At 40.8% G+C, this 25,302-nt stretch overlaps 1 protein-coding gene across 4 annotated transcripts in view; it reads left to right on the forward strand.

Annotated features, from left to right (window-relative positions):
- RERE (arginine-glutamic acid dipeptide repeats) overlaps positions 1 to 25,302 on the forward strand; it is a 433,372-nt gene that overhangs the window by 147,781 nt on the left and 260,289 nt on the right. For all 4 annotated transcript variants that reach the window (XM_066270541.1, XM_066270544.1, XM_066270542.1 and 1 more), the window contains exon 2: positions 18,021 to 18,489. In XM_066270541.1, the coding sequence (XP_066126638.1) occupies positions 18,165 to 18,489 (325 nt within the window). In that variant the 5' untranslated portion in view covers positions 18,021 to 18,164. The remainder of the gene's footprint in view (positions 1 to 18,020; positions 18,490 to 25,302) is intronic.

A 25,302-nucleotide genomic window follows, 5' to 3' on the forward strand; every position in this document is an offset into this window, starting at 1 on the left:
GAATTAATTAAAGCAAGAATGGCATGGCATAGTATGGAGGCATCAATGATTACTTCTCAGACAATATAGGGCTTGGAGTAGACTTGAATGATGCACAGTTATATACAAATGTTGATTGAGCCAGCAGGAAAGGCAGTGTGATCAGAGATGAGCGAAACTAAGCCCAATTGAGGGGGATACATGTAGGAGACTTACTGGAGAGTTGGGGAGGGGAACAAGGTTATATAGTGAGGACTAGAGAGGCAGTTTTGTAAAGGAGGAAATTATACCTCATGTAGTCTTTCCTTGTAATTTCTCTTAAAAAAAAAAAAAAGCCCTGGCCAGTTGGCTCAGTGGTAGAATGTTGACCTGGCATGTAGAAGTCCTGGGTTTGATTTCCAGTCAGGGCACATAGAAGCAACCAAGAGAAGCAACCATCTGCTTCTCTTCATCTTCTCTTCCCTCTTCTCTCTCTCTCTTTCTCTTTCTCTTTCCCACAGCCATGGCTTGATTGATTGAGTGCATTGGCCTGGGGCACTGAGGATGGCTGGCTCTGTGGAGCCTCTATTTCAGGAGCTAAAAATAGCTCAGTTGTGAGCATGGCTCCAGATGGGCAGAGCATCGGCCTCAGATGGGGGTCACCAGGTAGGTCCCGGTTGGGGTGCATACCAGAGTCTCTCTCTCTATTTCAAGCCCAAGGTTACTGGTTTGATACCTTATCAGGGCACATCTGAGAAGCAATCAATGGATGCACAACTGAAGTGGAACAATGAGTTGTTGCTTCTCTCTCTTCCCCTCACTCCTTCCCCCCTTTCGCTCTCTTAAAAAAAAATCTCTCTCTCTCTCAAAAGTGATAGACCTGTAGGGAAAAAGCAACGCATATCCAGCTGGTTACAAAAAAAAACTCAACTAAACTGTCAATTACCAGTTGCTGAAAATGGCACAGGTCTCCAGGTAGTTGTATGGTTAGTCAATTTGCAAGGTGCAAGATAAGCAGGAAGGAGAGTCAAGAAACGAATCTCTGCATTCCCCCAGGTCCCATGGATTGGATCAGATTAATTTTAGTCAGAAGTGGCAGTTTTTTCATTGAAAACATTTGAGAAGAAATTCTTTGGTTTTCTGAAGTGAGAAAGCGAGATTTCTTTTGAGAATGCTGTTGGACCCTATGCTTCCTTCACATTTCAGCCTTCCAGGTTGCGTTTGTCAGTTGTTTCTTGCGATTTATGTTCTCACTGTTGACTATTGCCTTGCTTGCATTTTCCAGGTATTCTTAAAGGTCAGTAGAGACTAGAGTGTTTACATTGGGCAATAAACTGAGCCTCTGATATTTTTTTGGTTGTGCAGTATGGAATGAGTATTGTGCTTATTACAGGTTTAATTTTTTTTTGAAATAAAATAGTGAAGATCTGTCAAGGGAACTTGGCTTTGAACAATTGGGATAAGACTTTATTTAATCTGGCAATTGCTCTACCACTACAGGAGATGAAAGCTTAGAAAAGAGTACCTGTGTGGTATTGATTGAGTCTGCCAACACATGATCAATACAGGGCTTGTTAGCAGATTTACTTGCTTCTGGAAGAAACATAGTCTTTGCTTCCTTCAGTCCTGCTCAGTGTTACCACAGTGATTGTTCATAGGCGTGATCCTACTTAGCTGCTTTCATATTTTGAAAAACTTATTTTGAAAAGTTCTGAAGACATAGATTTTCTTTTTTTTCTTTCCTTCCCTGTAGTTCCTTCTGATGATAATGTTTAGGTCTTTAAATCAAGTTTTTCTTTTAGTTTAGTGATAGTTATAGATCAAGATGAGGTTTATGGAAAAAGCTGCAACTTTGCACATTTTATTTAATAAAATTTACATTTTAAACTGTAATGTTACAGATTTCATTTAGGTGTCTTTTTAAGATAAACTATAGCATTAGGCTTTCTCATCCGATTCTTTAAAGAAACACGATACTAGCTTTTCTTATTTTTGGCACTTATTTTGAGCCCTTTATTTGTTTCACAAATTAATGGGTTTCTTAGTAATAATGATCTTCTTTCTGAGATCTTTACAGACACTTGAACTTTAGAGAGGTATCATATGTATATTAGGAACCCTGGCTGTAGACTTGATGGTTGTGGTCCTGTCGTTCCCAGGTGAATCTGGCAAGAGAGGTAAATGAGATTTTGATTAGAGAATGTGTTACGTGCTGAGTAGGACTGGGCTATAGATCTATGATATGGGGTCATTATATCATACTCTAAAGCAGTGATAGTCAACCTGGTCCCTACTGTCCACTAGTGAGCATTCCAGCTTTCATGGTGGGTGGTAGCAGAGCAACCAAAGTATAAATAAAAAGATAGATTTAACTATAGTAAGTTGTTTCATAATGATTTATTCTGCCAAACTTAGCGAAAATCTGACGTAAAGTACTTGGTAAGTAATTATTATTATATGCTTTAACTTGCTGTAACTCTGCTTTATAAATTTTATAAAGTAAAGTTACTTCTTTTATAAATCACCATTACTGTGGAACCGGTGGGCGGTTAGAAAATTTTACTACTAACAGATACAAAAGTGGGTGGTAGGTATAAAAAGGTTGACTACCCCTGCTCTAAAGCTTGTAGTAAACCAGGTAAGCACACCTGTAATAACAGGAACTGTTTTATTCTCAAAGTTATGGTTGTCTCTTATCAAGAAGGTAAAAATTATAAAGAACATTCTGAGTTTATTCTGTTGCTGATTATTTAAAGATATTTTAGTAAATAGAATTGGTATTCACCTTGAGCAAGTTAAAGATTTTTTGTGTAAACACCTGATAGAAAGGTACTGGCATATTCATTTATTTTTAAAAAAATTTCCATTTATTTGAGATAAAGAGAGAAGAGGAGAAGAGAGAGCACAAGAGAGGGAAAGGGCAAGAGGGAGAGAGAGAAGCATCAACTCATTCCACTTAGATGTTCCATTTAGTTGTGCACTCATTGATTGCTTCTTGTATATGCCCAGACCAGGGATCAAACCCACAACCTTGGCATGCTGGGAAGATACTTTATCCATTGAGCCATCTGGCCAGGGCTAGTACTGGCATATTCTTGAGAGCTATTTTTATTTTGTGAGGAATCTGAAGATTATGAAGTACAATGGGGTTAATTAACATACTGGGGCCAGAAGCCACTGTTGGGAGCACAGCTGTGTTAGGCTTGCTTGCTTGTATTTTGCCTGATTAGTGTGTGAGCACATGGCAGTGCCACTTGTGTAAGGCCTTCCGGTGCTTCCCTCAGGGCCGATCACGGATTGCGGCTATGGTGGATAGTTTGTCAGCCACTGTGAGGCGCCCTTTTGTTCCGCTGCCATGAGAAGAGGTTTCCCCCTGCCTGTGTGCTCGTCCACCGTTGCAAGACTCTGTTAAATGGGAATGGCCCAATGCTTTCTGGCCCCGCAGTGTCTCTTCTGTCTGCCTGAATCCAATGTGGACCTGCCTGGCCTCGGCCACTGACATTACAGCCAGGTATATCTGAAACTGAATAACCAGAGGGGTTAATGCCGATACCTGCATTGGGAACTTTAGGAGACATTCTATATGTCAGTGCTGTTCGTCCCATGCTTCATTTCCTTTTTCCACTTGTAATTTCCTCATTTTCAAGTTTAATGTAGCTTATTAGTGCTTACAGATTTGACTGGTGTGTTTTCAGCTTCTTGCTGTATGTATGTATCACTTGACAGCTCTTGGCAGGTTTAGGTGTCATTCCTGGTCATGGAGCGACTCTACTGCTGAGCAAAAGCTAGTAATGCTTCCTCCATTGCTGATGAGTGATAGCTAGGTAATTATATGTAAGAATCCTTATTAAAAGTCCAGACTTTCTACCTGGGTAATGACCTCTTCCCTCCTTTTATGGCTTTTCCTAATCAGAATGTTAATGCAATCAGTCATTTGGTGCCAGCATGTATAGGGAATCTAAAACAGTCAACTATGGGCCAGTCTTGCTCTGTACAAGATTACCTGGAATTTGTGCTTCTGATTGTTTTACATGTAAGGAGATGGTATTTATATAGCATACTGGGTAAACTGGAGACATTTTGGGAGTGTTTCTGTGGTATTTTGTGAAAAATTCGTTACATATTCTTTAATATTATAAGACAGGAAATAAAATGAGGAAATATAGTAAACATTGAATTTGCCAAAAATACCCAATAATCTTTAAATTTACTAATGGAAAATTTGAGTATGTTTCATGTAGGTTGTAGGTTAGAAAATGACTACATGCAGTTTCTGAAGACTGAAGACTTTTTGGTGAATATACCAAATTCTTGAAGATCACCATTAATGGAAAGAATTTGTTCATACAGGAGGAGGTGGCAAATTATAGAAGAATATTGCATTTTCTCTAGTTGCTGGAAACATCTTTCTTGTCATTAGTCAGAATCTGTAATTTTATCTCTTTAAATTATATTTCCAGAGTATTATTATTTAATAGCCACTCCCCCTCCACTTTTTTTTTTTTTTTTTTAAGAGAGAGAGAGACAGGAAGGGAGAGAGATGAGAAGCATCAATTTGTAGTTGTGGTTCATTAGTTGTTCATTGATTGCTTCTCATATGCGCTTAGATGGGAGTTAGCGGGGGCTCCAGTCGAGCTAGTGACCTTGGGCTTCAAGCCAGCAACCTTTGGGCTGGGATCATGTCTGTGATTCCACTGTCAAGTTGGAGACCCTGTACCCTAGCTGGTTAAGTCCATGCTCAAGCCGGCAACCTCAGGGTTTTGAACGTGGGACCTCAGCATCCCAGGTTGACGCTCTATCTACTTCACCACTACCTGGTCAGGCCATTCCCCTTTCTTTCATTGACAAATATAATTGTAATTTCTTCATAATGCACATAGATTTTGAATCCATTGAACCTTTTCATATCAAGGATTTAAAAACAATATGCTTTTGAGGGGTATGCAACATAATCAAATGTCAAAATAATCTGGAGATGTTTTCTCTGAACATATGTACCCTGATTTATCAATGTCACTGCATTAAAATTAATAAAACAAAAAGCCAATATGCTTTCCCTCCCCTTTATTTGACTTAATTCTTACTTAGGATTCAAATTATAACACCAAACGAACAAATAAACATCACTAGTGAGCCTTTAGAATCTCATTTTTCTGGAATTGAGCTTTTGTGGTTTTGTTTTTTTTTTTTTTTTTTTTTTTTTTTTTGGTATTTCTCTGAAGTTGGAAACGGGGAGGCAATCAGACAGACTCCCACATGCACCTGACCGGGATCTACCCGGCACGTCCACCAGGGGGCGATGCTCTGCCCATCTTGGGGCGTCGCTCTGCTGCAATCAGAGCCATTCTGGCACCTGAGGCAGAGGCCACAGAGCCATCCTCAGCACCCGGGCAAACGCTGTTCCAATGGAGCCTTGGCTACGGGAGGGGAAGAGAGAGACAGAGAGGAAGGAGAGGGGGAGGGGTGGAGAAGCAGATGGGCGTTTCTCCTGTGTGCCCTGGCTGGGAATCGAACCCAGGACTCCCACACGCCAGGCCCTCGCTCTACCACTGAGCCAACTGCCAGCTTTTGTTTTGAATTCATGTACTTAGTCTCCCTCACTCCCCCCATCTCCTTTCATGTAGACCTTACTGTGTTCAATTTTTTTTTTTTTTTGTATTTTTTTATTTTTTTTCATTTTTCTGAAGCTGGAAACAGGGAGAGACAGTCAGACAGACTCCCGCATGCGCCCGACCGGGATCCACCCGGCACGCCCACCAGGGGCGGTGCTCTGCCCCCCAGGGGGCGATGCTCTGCCCATCCTGGGCGTCGCCATATTGCGACCAGAGCCACTCTAGCGCCTGAGGCAGAGGCCACAGAGCCATGCCCAGCGCCCGGGCCATCTCTGCTCCAATGGAGCCTTGGCTGCGGGAGGGGAAGAGAGAGAGAGGAAAGCACGGCGGAGGGGTGGAGAAGCAAATGGGCGCTTCTCCTGTGTGCCCTGGCCGGGAATCGAAACTGTGTTCAATTTAAGGCCTCAAAAATGTTACTTAGAAAAGCTGTTTTTATTCTTTTTTACTTTGTAACAGAGGAATAGATAACAGCAATTAATTGTGACAACAGGGCAAAAAACCATTGTAAGTATTTAAGAAGTATGCAATTTAAAGAGTTCTCTAAGGAGGGGGAGAATACAGTGTTTTTATTTTTTCATTATTTATTTATCCTCCTCCCGCCCCTTTTGAATTTATTGGGACAACTCGGGTTAATAAAATTTTACAGGTTTCAGGTGCACAAGTCTACAAGACAGCATCTGTATGCTGTATTATTGTGTGTTCCCCACCCCAGTTCAAGTCTCTGTCCATCACCATTTATCCTCGCTCTACCCTCCCCCACTGGCCCACTCCCAGCAGTCACCACACTGTTGTCCATGTCTCTTGAGTTTCTGTTTTTGTTCAGTCCCTCAGGCCCCTCCCCCCAGTATCAGCCGACGCTTTTCTGAGTTTGCCTCTATTTTGCTTCTTAGTTCATTTTGTCCATTAGATTAGGAAAGCTACTTTAAAAATCCAATTATTCTCTTTATTAATTTGCAAGGTAAGACTCTTTTGAATTATCTTAACCACCCCGAAGTATTTATTTGGACAGCTGGTATATTTCCTTTTGAAACAGGGGAGGTTTGGAAGTGGGGGGGTGGTGGTGTCTGTGTTTCTATCATTTGTGTCTTCCCAGATTGGAATCCAGCCAAGACTGAAGCAGCCTGGATTTTATTAAATGCAGCATTTGGTAACATCATTAATATGGAATTTGTCTGTAGGAAACTGTTACACATGTAGAGGGCTTCTCTGTGAATAAAATACTATATTTTCATCCCAGGATTTTCTGGATACAGTTCTGGTACAGACTTTACTCCCTCTTCAAGCGGCTTCACTTGTAGTTAACTGTCCATAATACCTTATTTGCTTCAAAGTATTCTCCTGCCACCTTGACTGTTTCGTCCCCACTTGTTCTGTCTGATACCTTCTAGTCTCATGGTTGCTGGTGGTATTTGTATGGTGAGGATGTCTAGATTTGTATCTCTATAGAGCCCAGTTTTCTGGCCTCTTAACCCATACAGGTATCTCATCTTGGGTATCCGCTAGACATCTCAGCCTTAACATGCAGGATTCCCAGTTTTCCTCTCCCCTTCATGTCAGTAAGTGACAGCTCTGCTCTTTCAGTTGCTCAGGCCCAGCTCTCAGCCTCTGATCTGACACTCCTCTTTGTCTCACAGGTGGTCACAATCTGACAAACAGACTCTGATGGTTCTGTTTGTGGAACCAGTCCGCAGTCTGACTACTTGTTAGCACTGCATAGCCACTACCTTGCCTGACTCGGTCGTTTTCTAACCACATAGCAGTGAGAGGGAGTCTTGTCTTAATTCTCTATTGAAACCCCTACAATGGCTCTTATTTCAGTACACCACCACCACCACCACTCTTTCCTTATCTCTTTCTTCTTTGCCATCACTGCTTCAGCTTTCTGCTGTTTGGAAATGCCAGGGATGCTTATGTCTTAGGCTTTTGTACTTTACTTTTCTTTCTGGAATGCTTTCCCTGAAAATCATCATATAATTTTCTCCCTTACTTCCTTTAGATGATCCCCTATCAGTGATTATCTTAAGTAAACTAACAACCCCTTTATCCCCTTTGCCCAGCTTAATTTTTCTCCATGGCACTTATCACCAGTTAATACACTATATATTTACTTATTATCTGCTGCCTCCCCTACTAACCTGTAATGTCAGAGATTGTGTGTATTCTGGTCATGTATGTATTCAATATTTATAGTTCCTAGGGTAGTGCTTGGCACCTAGTAAGTGCTCAGTAAACATTTGCTGAATTAATGGAGGAATCAACAGGGACTCTGCTCTGCACATTGATATTTGATGATCAGTGTTACAGCTATAACATTTAAGTTTTACGGTCCAGGCCCTGGGAATCTTCATACTCTACTCTCCCTGGTCACTCACTAGTTGCATCTGGAATTGAGTAGTTTTAATGGTTCTTTTGCTTTTCTCTTTGAATGAATGGCATCAGGTTTGCAAAGGTGGCAGGGTAATACATTTGGTTGCACCCGATTAGAATAGCTCAGACATAGAAAATGGCAAATTGAGTTTAGCTTATTTAGATTTCTGCTTTTAGTTAGAGCTACTTTTCCTTTTCATCTAAGACTCAAGATTTTTAAGTGTTTTTAAGAGGACTGCTGCAGTGAGTTTTTTTTTCTTTTTTTTTTAAAGATTTTATTTATTCATTATAGAGTGGGGGGAGAGAGAGAGATAGAAGAGGGGAGGAACAGGAAGCATCAACTCCCATATGTGCCTTGACCAGGCAAGCCCAGGGTTTTGAACCGGCAACCTCAGCATTTCCAGGTTGACGCTTTATCCACTGCGCCACCACAGGTCAGGCCTGCAGTGAGTTTTATGGTTCTGTTTTTCCCTTGATATAATTTGTACCCATGGATTAGAAGTGTATTATGAATGCTTTTGGTTTTTCATATATGTATGAAGTATAAAAGTCAGTCTTGTCATTTCCATTTATCAAATGCTAAGAGCTTATGTGTCATGGTTTTAAATTACTTTAATATTGTAGCTCTGCAAACTGAAAGAAACTGTCCAGCTTACCTACTTTTGAATGTGTGCAGAGGTAGTAAAGCCTGACCATGTATTCCTGCAATTAGATTAGTGTGGTTCAAAGAAGGTTGGGATAAAACTTCTCTGTGATTAATTAACTATGCTTTTTACAACTTTAAGAGGTGGTTTTTCTCAATGGCAAAGGTAGAGCTTGTCCTTGTGAACTTTATAGCCAGATGCATATTTTTTTTAGCTGTAGCAAAGTTTGAACTTTTTCTTAGTAGTTTGCAGTGTTGCTGTTTCTGTGTGTATTTAATAGCATTATTGAAATATAATTTACATATCAGTAATTTACACATTTAAAGACTTTTATGGATTTTAGTATATTCACAGATATGTGCAACTGCTACCACCATCAATTCTAGAACATTTTTATTATCCCCCAAAGAAACCCCATAACTAATAGCAGTCACTTCCCAGCCACCACCTCCCTTATCCCCAGGCAACCACTAATTTGCTTTATTTCTGTCTCTGTGGATTTGCCTTTTTTGGATATTTATATAAATGAGATCATACAATATGTGGCTTTTTTTTTTTTTTACTGGCTTTTTTCACATAGCATGTTTTCCAGTTTCATCCAGGTTGTAACATATACCAGTACTTTCTTTTTGAAAGGAAATGTTCTATTGTGTGGACATGCCATCTTTTATTTATCTGGGTGGTTTTTATATTTCCTTTCTCTACTCTTGGTTTTCTGTTTACGGAAATGCTTTGGGAAGTGAGATGAGGTGTTCTTTCCCCTTTCATTTGAAGGGTTTGGTTCCTACATAGGTCCTACATAGGCTTTTAGCTTCCCTTATACTTGGCATTGTGGACACCAGGTTCTCTCTTTAGTTTTGTAATCACAGAAGCATCTAGTTGGCCCAGTGACCAGAGCAGGTCACCAGTGAGTAATATTACCTTTAGGGCTTGCCAGGAAATATGAAGATTTTTAGGATATTTACATCTCTTTTCCAAATTCAGCTTCACACATCTGTAATTATTATTTCAGATAGTGTTTTTGAATAAGTCCCGTTTATTTCAGAGAACAAAGAATATGCTGTATTATTTTTGTAATGGTGTTAGCTTTATGGATTTCATATTGGTCAAGCATAATTTTGAATACACACACAGATTCTTAACCCTTTGAAATCTCTGTGATAGACGATTTTGGTTCTCAGCTGTGAGCAACTTTGCTCTGCAGGGGCTATGTGGCAGTAGTTGGAGATATATTTCGTTGTCCTGATGGGAGCAGTGGGTTGAGCTACTAAATTTACATGAGGGGAGAACACTGATGACATACAGGAGAGGACACCCACCCCGGTCCCCAAAGATCTGGCCCAAAATGTTCATCGTGCCGTTGTTGAGAAACCCTGGTTTTCTTCATCGACTGAGTAGAAGAAACACGACTCTAACAGTGCCAAGAGTAAAAAATACTGTGATTGGCAGAAACTTCACATTTAACAGTATAGGAAAGCAATTGCTTGTATGAATGAGTGTGTGTTCTTTAAAGACAGAGGACTTTGTATTTTTTTTTTAATTTTTATTTATTTATTTATTTTAGAGAGGAGAGAGAGTTAGAATGAGAGAGAGAGAGAGAGAGAGAGAGAGAAAGGGGGGAGGAGCAGGAAGCATCAACTCCCATATATGCCTTGACCAGGCAAGCCCAGGGTTTTGAACCGGTGACCTCAGTGTTCCAGGTCAACGCTTTATCCACTGCACCACCACAGGTCAGGCTGTATTTTTTTTTTTTAAACCTCCTTGGGCATCTCATCTTTGATAATTCCTTCTACTTCAAAGAAAAAGATGATATATTATTAGTTATTTAATTTTGAGTTAATTGTAACCTAGAGTTCTGGATACTTTTCCTCACCTTTTGCAGGTCCTGTGTTTTGTTACTATGTCTTTATGCAAGAAATTATTTGTCATAGTCCACCGATCTCAGTTCTCTCAGTTTTGCCCCAAAATATCTCAAGGAGTTGAGGAAATGCTACTCTAAGCATCACACCCACTTCTGATTAAGGGATGTTCACTCTGTGCTTCTGTTTTGATACCACAATGGGTACTCTCTGAATTTGACTAGTTTATTCTATTTCAATTATTTAGATACTTTCTTTTTTCTTTTTTCTTATTTACTTATTTTTTTGACAGAGGGACACACAGGAAGGGAGAGAGATGAGAAGCATCAATTTCTTCCTTGTGGCACCTTACTTGTTCATTGATTGCTTTCTCATATGTGCCTTGACGGGGAGGGGGGCTATAGCAGAGCTAGTGGCCCCTTGCTCAATCCAGCAACCTTGAACTTATGCTAGCGATTATGGGGTCATGTCCGTGATCCCATGCTCAAGCCAGCGACCTCAAGCTTGAGCTGGTGAGCCTGGGTTCAAGCTGGTGACCTTGGAGTTTTGAACCTGGGTCTTCCACATACCAGTCTGATGCTCTATCCACTGCGCCACTGCCTGGTCAGGCTTAGGTATTTTCAATAAGATGTGTTCCACGAATGAGTATATAAACTCAGGATTGGTTGAGTTTAAATATTCTCTTACTCCAAATGTAAAGAATTGTTGGAAGCCTACAGTGACACCCTGTTTGCTTAGCGTACTATATTGGATAACTTGGTTTTTAATGCACATAGCCATTTACTTATATGCGGCTGGATTTGGTCAGGTGGGAAAACTTCACAACCTGTTTATCTTGACACGGAAGATTGATTCTCAGTACTGCAGAGGTTTCAGATACAACCCAGTCCTCCCTCTGAATGGGCTTACGATCTGCTGACCCTGCATTTCAGGGTTACCTTGAAGCCTCATTGATGATTCTCTGGTCATTTTGTTGCATTCTCTGCATCAGGGTGCGGTTTCTGAGAATGCCCATTTCTTATCCAGTGAGTATAAGTGTTAGAGTGACGTTACCCTTTCCAGAGCTAAAGTCATTACATTTTCTTTCCCAGGATGTGGGAATGAAAGGCAACAGGAAACAAAACAGATTTCCCCTTGAAAGCCGTTACATAGCTCAGTGGGCCTCTTTCTGGCTTCAGCTGCCTCTGGAGGCTGGGCCTAGTGGAGGGGTGGCTCATTTAGGCTTCCGCGCTTGGACTATCTCATTTTGTTCCTAAAAGAAAGTGCTAAAACGGTTATTGAGATACACTAAAATGCAGAAATGGCAAAGGTATAAATTCTTGTGGTGCTTAGGTTCCTTCTTGATTTTGGCTTTCAGACATAGTGGATTTGAAAGCAAGCTTGTTTGGATGCCACTAACAATTCTAGATGGAAAATACCTCTTGTCAGACAAAATGAATGTTTCCAAAATGCTGTTTTCATCTCAAAAGCCTACAATGACACCCTGTTTGCTTAGCGTTCTATATTGGATAACCTGGGTTTTTTTTGTTTGTTTGTTTGTTTTTTGTATTTTTCCGAAGCTGGAAACGGGGAGGCAGTCAGACAGACTCTCTGACCGGGATCCACCCAGCATGTCCACCAGGGGGCGATGCTCTGCCCATCCAGGGCGTTGCTCTGTTGCGACCAGAGCCATTCTAGCGCCTGAGGCAGAGGCCACAGAGCCATCCCCAGTGCCCGGGCCATCTTTGCTCCAATGGAGCCTTGGCTGCGGGAGGGGAAGAGAGAGACAAAGAGGAAGGAGAAGGGGAGGGGTGGAGAAGCAGATGGGCACTTCTCCTGTGTGCCCTGGCCGGGAATTGAACCCAGGACTTCCACACGCCAGGCCGACGCTCTACCACTGAGCCAACCAGCCAGGGCGATAACTTGGTTTTTAAGGCCATGTAATTTAAGACAGCATAGACTTGTGGTTAAGAGTATAAGCTCCCGGAGTCAGTGGCCTGGGTTCGTAATCCTAGGCCTAACACATAGACGTGTTATTGTGGTCTGTGTGCTCCACCTCTTCGTGCTTGCTTTTACATTGGGAAAATGGACCTAACAACAGTACCTTCTGATAAAGGTATAGTTAGGATGATCATATGATCTAGTTTACATATGTTTTTCTGAATAATTATTAATGTTTTTAATGCTCAGATGTGTCCCAGTTTGGACAAGTTACTTTGTCACTCTTGTTATAGTGAATATTAAATGATTAGCACGTGTAAAGTACTTAGCATTCATTTAGTGCTCAGTGAGTGTTAGCTGCTTTATTATTTTAGGGGTTCCTCCTTTCCACTTAACTCTTTGAATCGTGATTTTTTTCTTGCTCGCTGACCCCCGGGAGTGAGTTTTTTTTTCAAAAAATGAAATTAGTTCCAGTTCCAGTTTTATTAACTTAAAGTCATGTTTGTTTGATAACCAATTTATGGAAACAAGAAGAACATACAGTTGGCTTTTTTTAATGTTGCCTTACATATTTTTAAAATAAAAAGTTTTGTACGATTGCACTCGATTGTCAGGAGGCATGAGGACGTACATGAGCGTTCAAACTACTCAAAGGGTTAAGCATATTTCCTACTGGTTTTTCCCTGTAGCTAGCATCAATGACAGCGATTTAATCGAACACTTTTTTTTTTTAACGGAACTTTGTTGCACCTGGACTATTTTCTTCTTTTTGCTCCTACTTATCCTGGTCATGGTTCATGAGCCAGCTCAAGTACCATCTCAGTTATTTACTCACGAAATATTTTCTTGCCCAAATAAAAGTCTTCTCATAATGCCCTCTTGATTGATCTAGCTTATATGTGAGAGGGAGAGCAGGAGGAAGTAATTCATATCATGTTTCTGTGCCAGGCAGTGAGTTAGGATCTTCAAATACAAGCGAGGGCAGAAACAGCCAAGGGTCAACCCCTCATGGAGCTTCTAGATTGGAGGTAGAGACAGATGTTAATCAAATAAAAAAAATGATTGTGAAATTACATTTGTGGAAAGTGCTGTAAAGGGATTTTAAAATTTGTATCGGAAAAACTATTTACACTTACTCCCTTTGTGATCTCACTCAGTCTCATTTAACCGAATTGAAAACTAAATGTTTATTTATAGCCTGGACCTCTGCCTACTTAAATAAAAGTCTTTATGTGGTTTTACTGGCTTCTCAAAATTAACATGTTTATACCTGAGTTCCTCATCCCTTTCCCAAACTCGGAAGTCAGCCTCATCCGGTCAGTTGCTCATGGCAAACTGTGTGGAGTCATTCTTCATGTCTTTGTTCACAACGCACCTCCCAGTTTGCCTGCACATGCTGTTTAACTCATATTAGAAATTAGAAAATAAGCCCTGGCCGGTTGGCTCAGCGGTAGAGCGTCGGCCTAGCGTGCGGAGGACCCGGGTTCGATTCCCGGCCAGGGCACACAGGAGAAGCGCCCATTTGCTTCTCCACCCCTCCGCCGCGCTTTCCTCTCTGTCTCTCTCTTCCCCTCCCGCAGCCAGGGCTCCATTGGAGCAGAGATGGCCCGGGCGCTGGGCATGGCTCTGTGGCCTCTGCCTCAGGCGCTAGAGTGGCTCTGGTCGCAATATGGCGACGCCCAGGATGGGCAGAGCATCGCCCCCTGGGGGGCAGAGCACCGCCCCTGGTGGGCGTGCCGGTGGATCCCGGTCGGGCGCATGCGGGAGTCTGTCTGACTGTCTCTCCCTGTTTCCAGCTTCAGAAAAATGAAAAAAGAAAAAAAAAATAAGAAAAAAAAAAAAAAAAGAGAAGAAATTAGAAAATAAGATGTCTCTCCTTCTCTCCTGCTACCACCTGGCCCATCCCGGCTACTATCACCTTTTACCTGGGTTATTCACATGAGCCTCCTCCTTCACTAGTCTTCACACTGCATCCCTTCAGGTTGTTGTTCAACAGCCAGAGTCATCTTAAACAGAAGGCAGGCCATGTCTTTCTCTGATACTCGGATCCCTGAAGTGGCTGAAGTATCATTCTAGTCACTTCATGACACTTGAGTAAATAAAGGCCAGAGACTCTCCTTTACCTGTGTGAACTCATCTCTGACTGCTCTCCCTCCTCTGGTGCCACTCCAGCCCCTCTAGCCTCCTTTGTCTTGAGTGTGCCTGGCTAGCTCCTGCCTCTGGACATTTGCACCTGCTTTTCCTTCTGCTAGAATAGTCTCCCTTCACATATTCTGATAGCGACTACTCTGTTTCTCTTACTCAGGGGCAAAGCCATCTCAGTGAATGGTTCCCTGACCATCACTTAACATTGCAGTCCTCCCACACTCCCTGTTTCTGTTGATTTCTCCATTTAAGATCTTGTCATGTAATATATATGCCCAGTGGTGAGTACACAAGACAGTTTATTGTTGTATTATTATTTATTAATTGTATTTTTCATACAAACAACTATACATCTACTTTTATGTGTGCACATGTGCACTTGTGTGTGTGTGTGGGGAGATAGAGACCTTGAATAAAGTCCTTCCATTCAGTGTTATTTTATTAGAGTGTTGATGAGATTCTGTAGAAACTTAACTCATTTATATCAGTTAGCCTGTGGAAAAATTGGTTTTGTTACATGCGTTTTGCCAGAGGTCCAAGAACCTATCTAAGGCTTTAAGTGCACACCATTATCCTTTTGTCATGGTCTTTCTTCCCTGCCCAGAAATCAGCTCCACAGGGCAGGGAAGTTTGTCTCTGGTTCTCTGTTGTTTCCCTTACACTTAGAGCAGTAACTAGCACACAGTAGACATTCAATTGTAGACAATTCAATTAATGTCTCCTAAACGTGTTCTGGATTAGCTCTTCCTTTAATTGTTAATTAAAGTAGCTCATACTCTGTTTCCTGTTTAACTGGTTTGAACTGTGGATCTACAGAGATAGTTCAATATTTTTGACTTTCTTACTGGAAAATACTGTTGTCTTTTGGGCGTAGAGGGTAAAGTGAATGTATTTCCTTAAATCTGTCCAAATTATCAGTGTGGGAGAAGTTGGCACCTCCGAAGAGATGGTGACTATGCCATCATAGATTATAATCTGAGCAGCAGGTTGGAATCAAGTCAGATGGTGTTCACCTTTGGAAGAATCGGCTTAGAATCATTGGCTGTGTGGCTATGTGCAGTTGACCCCTTTAGCTTTCCTCCTGTGGTCTGCGAAGTGGGCATGGTGACTTGTTGAGAGAAAGGATCCAATGGGATTATGGCAAGGATCTGTAAACTCCTTGTTGTTAAAAAGATGTTACTGTATTGTCTACTTTGTAGGTCATTTCTAGTAAATTGAAGTGAAAACTACCCTTTTCAGTGCCATCTGTTTTCTCCTGGATCCCTTTTCTCAAATATCACATTAATATTGTATCTTGGTCATTAGATAATGAGGCCCAGAAAAATTATAATTCTATAGGAAATGCAGAGAGAAAAATCGTTATAACCCCACTGAATTACATAGAGTAAAATGTAAATGGTAGTTGCGTTGACTTTTGCTTTGGCTTATCAGTGATCTTAGTTATCTGAAAGTTGGGACACACACAGACATTTTGTTCATGTCTTCTCTATTGTTGAATTTTTCTTTCTTGTACACTCTTGGCAGAAACAACTCTGATTTCTTTGTAAATAGAAACAGTATATGATTTTTTTAGGGATTAGTGTTGAATGCACAGTTTGGACTTATTTCTTCCTTTTGGGGTGCTAAAACAATATTCTTACACAATTTTCTGGAGCAATTATCTTGTTTACCCTAGGGAGAAGGATCTTTTTTTTCTTAAATTTATCAGAAGTCTGTCTGTTCTGCCCGAGAGGTTATCAGTCTAAGCTGCTTGCTCTCTTTGGCTCTCTGCGGACCTGGGTACGTTTTTAGTGCCAGAGGGATGTTTTAACAACTGTGTCAGCCGATAGTTTTCTTTCTTGCATGATTGGCTTGTTCATGCTCTATGCTTAAGCCTGATGGAGAAAGTAATATGTCTCTTTTGTATTTTCAGTTGCTAATACCAGTGGCTTACAGGGACTTGGGAGTTTATTACTGTCTGTTTAACAGATGATTCATCTAGGCAGAAGTTTTGTAGGCACTAGAATAATTTTCCATTTTCTTGAAATATGTTTAGAAAATTGAAATCCTATCTGAAAGCATATTTCCTGTATAGAAGGAAGTAATCTCGGTTTGTGCTGTATCCTTTCATCTTTCTGAGTTTGGTTAGGTTATCAGCATTATTGCTTCTTCATTGGTCTGTCTCCCAAAGGTTGTTATGAACAGTTTTTGTTTTCCTGAATGCCTAAGGGCATTTAAAGTGTAAAGGGGAAGTCTTTTTCTGGTATCCTGTTTGACCTCTGAGCTTTGGAGAAAGTATGTATATGATAATTTTTATGGTTTGCTATGACCAATTAGAATTCCCTCTGCTTCTGAGGCATAATTGCAAACTAATTTGTTGTTTGTTGTCAAAGGAAAAAGGACCAATCTTTTAGTTGTTTACATATGTTATTATCTGGCCATAGTAACATGAAAAACAGGTGGTTCTCATAGATCACTTTGTTCTCTCTTTTTCCATTAGAGCACTGAGGGCAAGGACTGTAGTTTTCCCTCACTGTATCTTCAGTTGCTAACACCTGACACATTGATAGTATTCGGTACAGATTGTTGAACCTATTAGATGAGATTGGAGAAGATGTTAGAGAATTGCAAAAGATAAATGAATAGTAGTATGTGTGTTCCAAAACTGACTTATAAGCAGTTTTCTCCTTCCTGTGAAATTTTTATTAGAGTTGTGTTGAGTTGGAGTTTGGTATTCACTCTTCTCATTTTAAACTCTTAACTTCACACTTGTTGGGTTTAGTGCTAGGGAGGAGTTTATTAGGGAAGCTATTAATAGTGAACATTTGGAAGAATGTTAAAACCAGCTATTATTCCCTAAAGATAGAAAGCTGTTCTATTTGGTTAAGGTAGAGATAACATATCTTTAGAGAAGTCATTTTTCTTAGAAAATAAGGAGAATAGTAGACTTAGAAGATAAGAACAATTATAATCGAAGGCAAAAAGAATCTTGCTTTGGAGTTGTCACTTTTGTTTGGGCCACTCATATTTATTGTTGGGAAGAGCTGTGGAGATTTAGAGAAATGGCTAGAGTCTTCAGAAGATAGTAACAGTGAGACATCTGAGACGTTTTCCAAGGCTGTGCAAATTATTATTTTTTTTGGTGGAAATAATTTTTTCAATAGATTCTTTCCCTTTTAAATTGATTTAAGGGCTCTGAAGTGCTTTTTGTATAATTGTACCCATTATATGTTGTCTACCAATGTACACCTTTTCCTTAAAAAGAAGAAAACAATGGGTGTACAGAAAGTGTAGTTCATATTATGCATTCAGACATTTTTCATTATTGTTGTTGAAAATCCCAAACCAGATGCTAGCTGAGGCCAAAGCTGTGTATAATTAAATTTCTAAAATCACTTGTACCTTTTTTTCTTTTAATGGCTTGTGAGAAGTTTTTAGGGCTGAAGCATGAGTAAGAGTTTCATTCAACAGACATTATTTCAGGAAATAAATGTGAGGAAATGAGAAAGTAAAACCAATTTCTTTTTTTCTTCTAGCATTTTTGAAACGTTGGGGTTGTTGGAGTGGTTAGATTTTCCCTGGAATTGAGTAAGAAATTCAGAAGACTGAAGCCCAGGCTTACTGTCTACCTTTCACGGAGGCCTAGCCGTGAGAGGACAGAAGAAGGCACGTGGCGAATCATGACCGCTGACAAAGACAAGGACAAAGACAAAGAGAAGGACCGGGACCGAGACCGGGACCGAGAAAGAGAGAAAAGAGACAAAGCAAGAGAGAGTGAGAACTCAAGGCCACGCCGGAGCTGTACCTTGGAAGGAGGAGCCAAAAATTATGCTGAGAGTGATCACAGTGAAGATGAGGACAATGACAACAATAGTGCCACCACTGAGGAGTCCACGAAGAAGAACAAAAAGAAGCCACCGAAAAAAAAATCTCGTTATGAAAGGACAGACACTGGCGAGATAACATCTTACATCACTGAGGATGATGTCATCTACAGACCAGGAGGTGAGGGGCATTACATTTGGGTCTTTACAGTGTTTGTGGAGGGGAAACACCGTCATTCAGGTGCGTTTTCACCTGTCGAGGCAGGCACGGTGCTCAGAGGGTAGAAGGTAGCGTACGTGGACAGATTCAAGGTTGTGAGCGCATTTACGCACTTTGGGCCAGTTGGATTTACTTACTTTTTAAAATTAAAAAAACAACAACTTTATTTTAATGCTTTTGCAGAGAGAGGAGAGAGGGCTGGGGGTGTTGGTAGCAAGAAGTATCTCATAGTTGCTTCAGTTTAGTTGTTTGTTGATTGTTTCTTGTATGTGCCTCGATCCAGCAAGCCCAGGGTTTAGAACCGGCGACCTCAGTGTTCCAGGTTGATGCTCTATCCACTGCGCCGCCATGGACCAGGCAGATTTCCTCACCTTTTGCTGTATCTGCCTCAACATGGTCTTCTGCCCTGGCCTGTGCACTTGTCACCTCTCCCGTGTTTCTCAGGCTGCTGCTCCCCTTCATCCTCTGCACAGCAGTTTCATCTTCTGACCTCTCACACAGACTAGCATGTAGTGCCTCTGGTGGGAGGAGTAAACCTTAAGAAGCTTGGGAACAGGAAATTTTACATTGTTTATCTACAATAGTGACTGGGAGCTTGTTTTCTAAAGAGTTAAGTTCGGGCTCTCTGATCAGTGCTAATAGATGAAACCAAGTAACCTTCTTTGTTTTTCAGAAAATGTACTATGTTCATTTAGTGGACTGAGGTTTATAGCACTGTTCAGAGAAAGGACAGATCTATTTTCAGGTGAGATGCAGGGAGACAAGTGATTCGGAACCTGTTGACCACCAGCAAAACCTTTGTTTTTCATTTGATGTATTGTGTGTATTAAAATACTTGTCTTGCCTGACCAGGTGGTGGCATAGTGGATAGAGCATCGACCTGGGACACTGGGGACCCAGGTTCAAAACCCTGAGGTCTTGGGTTTGAGTGGGGGCCCAGTGGCTTGAGCATAGGGTCGCTGGCTTGAGTGTGGGATCATAGACATGACCCAGAGGAGCTGGCTTGAAGCCCAATGTTGCTGGCTTGTGCAAGGGGTCACTGGCTCAGCTGGAGGCCCCACCCCCACCCCATCAAGGCACATATAAGAAGCAATCAATGAACAACTAAGGTGTTGCAACAGTTGATGCTTCTCATCTCTCTCCCTTCCTGTGTCTCTTGTTCTCTTAAAAAACTTTTCTTACAGAAGTCAGTTAAACTATCTAAAAATCATTTTGTTGGCATTTCTTAATAGTTCTGAGGAATGATCTGAATTTCATAGGAACTGAAATTAACATTAAAAGCCTCCCAGGGCCTGACCTGTGGTGGCACAGTGGATAAAGCGTTGACCTGGAAACGCCAAGGGCCTGCCTGGTCAAGGCACATATGGGAGTTGATGCTTCCTGCTCCTCCCCCTTTCCTCCCCTTCCTCCTCTCAAATGAATAAATAAAAATAAAAAAAAAATAAAAAAAAAATAAAAGCCTCCCAGTTTGATGTTTTTCCAGGAAAAGGAGAAGAAAAGATTGTTGTGTCATTAACCCAGTACCATTGTGTTACTGAGGAGTACTGGAATTGTTCTGAACTCCTCATACAGTACCTGATCCCCACCCGTCACCTGCCATACAGAAATTGAATTTTGAAATGATCAATATTAGAACTTATACAGATAAACTTGTATTCACAATGACAATTTCTTGGTTGGTGGTGAACTTAGAAGATTATGTAATGTAAAATTATCAAAGTTGAGGTTGTAGAGAAATTAGGCCTCTGCTGTATAGATTTAATAATGTGTAGATTCCCATACTGTCAGTGTCTTTGGTTTAGACTTAGATGTTGGACAATAAAAATTTCCTAGTCACCAAAAACTGTCTTGTTATAGAGTTACCACAAAATGCTTGCTTGCTATGGACTTATTTAGTTCTAGATCATGAGAAGGGAACAGAATACATTAACTCCTTTAGATGTAAATTATAGTATGGTAACTTGGAGTAAGATCTTGTTATTCTTTTCTTTGTATATAGAATAATTCAATGTGGGAATGGGATCATTGGAATCATTTTCAGAAGGCCAGCTTCCTTGTACAGTGAATGCCAGCCTTTCTCAATGGAACATTACTGCTGTGTCAGCGGTGATCTTTCCCCCTCGTTTGTAGTCAGATATATGTGGGAAATGCTGTACACAGTGCCCCTCTCTTGAGGGCTGTCATAATCCATGGCTCGGAGAAATCCTGCAATTGAGGAAAGCGCTTGAACAGTGAAAAAACCACCCTGCCCTTTTCTCCATTTATGGAACTATGGCACCCTGTTTCTTCTGAATATCTCTTTTAGAAAAACCAGTTTTGAGAAAACTAGTTTGGGAACTGTGGCACGTTGATATTGCACCTTCCATAGGATGATAGGAAGTCCTTCCTGCTTGATGTTTCGAAGAGTCTGAAGAGTCTGTGGAGGGAGGTCGCTAAAGGCTTATTTACAAAGTGTTTTGGGAAGAACTGAGGACCCTTCTGAAATGTGGATGAGATAGTTCTCTTTGGATGCTAAATACGTTGTTATAAAGGATCTACAGGAACCAAAAATTGTTTGAAAGTTTTCTGAGTCATTCAGAGCATGACCACTTTGTGCAAGGGGCTCCTTGTGTTTGCAGGGGGCAGGCGAGATGTTGATGTTGTGGCCTGGGGTCTACACCTTGCCAGTTCCAGTGGGTGCTTGACCCTTTGGTAATGAGACTGGTTTTGATCTCCTCAGTGGTTGCTTTTTTTAGGGGGGTACAATTGAAGCCAAACGACTTGGTTGCCTTCTCAAAAAAGCTTCTTTCTGGAGGGAGGGTGGTTAAAATATTGCCTATTCTTTAGGTTTACCTAAACTAAACAATTAGAAGCAGGGTACTATGAATAGATCCCTGATGGGGCTAAATTTTTTTCCCTTTCCTTTGTCTTCCATCCTGATCTTTTGCTTTTTGGTGCAGAGTACTGCAATAATATTTTTGTTAGTGTTGGAAAACCATTAGTCTCACCTAGTTGCAGAGATTTAGTATGCTTAGTTGTATCTTAATGTTTAGGTGGGAATTCTGTGGGACATCATAGGGATTATTTCAGTATATTATTGTTGAATGGTAACTCTTTAATGCTCATTTGTTTCTTTTTTTTTTAAATTTTTTTATTTTTTACAGAGGCAGAGATAGACAGGGACAGAGAGAGATGAGAAGCATCAATCATCAGTTTCTCATTGCGCGTTGCGACTTCTTAGTTGCCCATTGATTGCTTTCTCACATGTGCCTTGACCGTGGGCCTTCAGCAGACCGAGTAACCCCCTGCTGGAGCCAGCGACCTTGGGTCCAAGCTGGCGAGCTCTTTGCTTAAGCCAGATGAGCCCGCGCGCGACCTCGGGGTCTCGAACCTGGGTACTTCCGCATCCCAGTCCGCTCTATCCACTGCGCCACTGCCTGGTCAGGCGCTCATTTGTTTCTTTAGGGTATAAAGTACAGATTTTCCCTTTTGCTTTGTACTCTTTCAAATTAGTTTTAATACTCAGATTAAGTGTAAATTATAGGTACCATCCAGAATGTCATTACGAATGATCCCAGCAGTGAGTGATAACGTGAGGATAAAAATAAACTATTACATAACTGTACTTCTTATCCTAGGGGAATAGGTCTATAATGAGATTATTTGCTCTGAGAAGAATGAGATTTTACTGACAAATTGGATATTTAGAATTTATCACTAGCTAAGGTTTAACCTCCTGTTTGTCACAAGCAGTTTTTCTGGCCCAGTTCCTTATCTCTGGAGTTCTTTTTTTGTTCATAGGAGCTCAGCATAATGGACTTTTAGTTACACTGCCCATATTGCCTTTTGCCGAAGGGCCTTTGTACTTGATGTTTCCACAGGCTGGAGACGTGTGTTGCGCCCCCCCTCCCCCAACACACAGACACACTGACTCAATCCTTATCCTTTCTTCAGCTCTTCCATTTCAGGGTCATACTTTTTTCTGTTACTGTTTTAAGATTAATATCTCCTCCATAAAAGCAGCAATTCTCTTTTTGCCTTTTCATTATATTCCTGGCATCTATGACAATAGTGTACACATAGTGTGCATCCCATAACATTTGTTGAATAAATAAATTTCTGAAAACCTTTCAAAAATAAATTGACTGATTAATGATGTCAAAATTAGAATAATGCTCTGGCAGTCTATTTTGAATAATTTATTTCCCAGTGAATGATTTAACAGGCTTGTTCTAAAATAAAAAAAAGCAGAAACTTGGTGGGGCTCTATTAGATATTACTCGTGTCTAGTCTAGCTTCTTTGTCTATCAGCCGTTATCTACTTGTGAGATGACTGTCACAGTAATAAATTGATTTTATTACACAGCTGTGTGCAGTCAGAGTGCCTTTTTGGGCTTCTTTAGCATAGCATACTGATTTTTATTTATTACTATTTATTATTATTATTATTATTTTTTCTGAAGTGAGAAGCAGGAAGGCGAGAGAGACAGACTCCCACATGCTCCTGACCTGGATCCACCCGGTACACCCACTCTGGGGCGTTGCTTCGTTGCAACCCAGAGCCATTCTAGCACCTGAGGTGGAGGCCATGGAGCCATCATTGGGGCCAGGGGCCAAATTTGCTCCATTGGAGCCTTGGCTGCGGGAGGGGATGAGAGAGACAGAGAGGAAGGAGAGGGGGAGGGGTGGAGAAGCAGATGGGTGCCTCTCCTGTGTGCCCTGGCCGGTAATTGAACCCTGGACTTCCACATGCCAGGATGACGCTCTACCACTGAGCCAACCGGCCAGGGCCAGCATAGCATACTGATTTTTAAAGTTTGCTGTGGCTAGCATATTAATTTCTTTCCACTATCTTCCCTCCCCCAGCTTTATTGAGATATAATTCATATATAACATTAAGATATAGTGATTTTATATATGCATATATTGCAAAATAATTGCCACAAGCATCCATAAGCTCACACAGGTACAGTTTTGTGGTGAGGACTTTTTAAAACCTACTCTGGTGACTTTCAAATATACAGTGCAGTATTATTAATTACCGTCACCATGCGGTATGTGCCTAGAATTTATTCATTTTATAACTGGAAGTTTGTACCCTTCAGTGCCCCCCCCATCTGTTTTCTGTTTTTATGAGTTTGATTTTTATTTTTTTAGATTCCAGATATAAATGAGATCATACAGTGTTTGTCTTTTCCTGTCTAACTTTTTCACTCAGCAGAATGCCCTCTGGGTTCATTCGTGTTGTTGCAGCTGGCAGGACTTTTCTTTCTTTATGGCTAAATATATTCCATTGTATACGAACCATATTTCTTTTTTATTCATTCTTCCCTCAGTGGATACTTAAGTTGCTTCTGTGTCTTGGCTATTATAAATAATGCTAAAATAAACCAGGGTCCAGATACCTCTTGATAGTGATTTCATTTCCTTCAGCAATACATCCAGTGGAAGTTGCAGGATCACATAGTAGTTACGTGTTTGCTTTTTTTGAGGAACCTCTTTACCGGTTCCATAGTGGCTGTGCCAATTTACATTCCCTCCAACAATGTATCCACTGTTTTCGGTGAGATACTATGTCTCCTTTATTCCTTATCTCAGTAAACAGTCAAAAAATTCAAATTATCAGGAGGTATTTTTTCATTTTGGTATATCGGTTTTGTTTGCTCTTTCAATAAAGAAACATGTTCTTTAAAAAGTGCTTATTAAGCTGGTTCTCCATTTCTTGCATTCTGTCATATCAACTAATAATTTTGTTTGACTCTGAAGTGTTTACCCTAGATATTATTCCTAGAATAACAGAAATCTCTATCTCATGAGGGGTGGTGGAATCAAGATTCAGGATTTTCTAGTTTGGTCTATCTGTATTCCTTTTACTTTTATGAACAAAGTGTAAAATTTTATATGAAGATACATTTTATATGTAAAAGACAACTTTTAAGTTTCTGGTTTGTGAAATCTTAAGTGAAATAAACATTTCTTCTTTTTATTCCCCAAATTTCCTCATTATTGTTAGGAATTGGGAACTGAAAAAGGACCTAGGACCTGGAATTGATTATACATTGAACATTGAGGTATTAATTTCTCTTGATGTGTATGGAATTTAAGCTGGAAAAAATCTAAAACAAAATGAAACCTGCCTGACCAGGCGGTTGCGCAGTGGGTAGAGCTTTTGAACTGAGATGCGGAGGACCCAGGTTCGAGACCCCGAGGTTGCCAACTTGAGCACGGGCTCAGCTGGTTTGAGCAAGGCTCACCAGCTTGGACCCAAGGTCACTGGCTCGAGCATGGGGTTACTCGGTCTGCTGTAGCCCCACGGTCAGGGCACAAATGAGAAAGCAATCAATGAACAACTAAGGTGTTGCAACGTGCAGTGAAAAACTGAGAGATGCTTCTCATCTCTCTCCGTTCCTGTCTGTCCCTATCTATCCCTCTCTCTGACTCTTATCTCTGTAAAAAGAAAAAAAAAGAAACCTGAGGATCTGATTTGAATCAAAATTGAAGGTGAAAGTAGACTGGTTAATCAAGTATGTTGAGTGGACACAAAAGAGTGTAATACTGTGTGGCTCATTTTATATAAAGTTTTTAAAAAGGCAAAGCTAATTTTTAGTGTTTGGAATCAGGATAGCAGTTACACTCAGGGCTGGTGTCTGGAAGCTTGCCTAAGGGTGCCTGCAGGGGTCTGTCCTGTTTCGTTTTGGGATGGCAGTGCTGGTTACTTGGGTTTGATTACTTTGTGAGCAATTATCATGCTTTGCACTCTTTTGAATGTGTGCTATTATTATACTTCAATAAAAA

This window comes from Saccopteryx bilineata, chromosome 3 (genome assembly GCF_036850765.1).
Source record: "Saccopteryx bilineata isolate mSacBil1 chromosome 3, mSacBil1_pri_phased_curated, whole genome shotgun sequence".
NCBI classification, from domain to species: Eukaryota; Metazoa; Chordata; class Mammalia; order Chiroptera; family Emballonuridae; genus Saccopteryx; species Saccopteryx bilineata.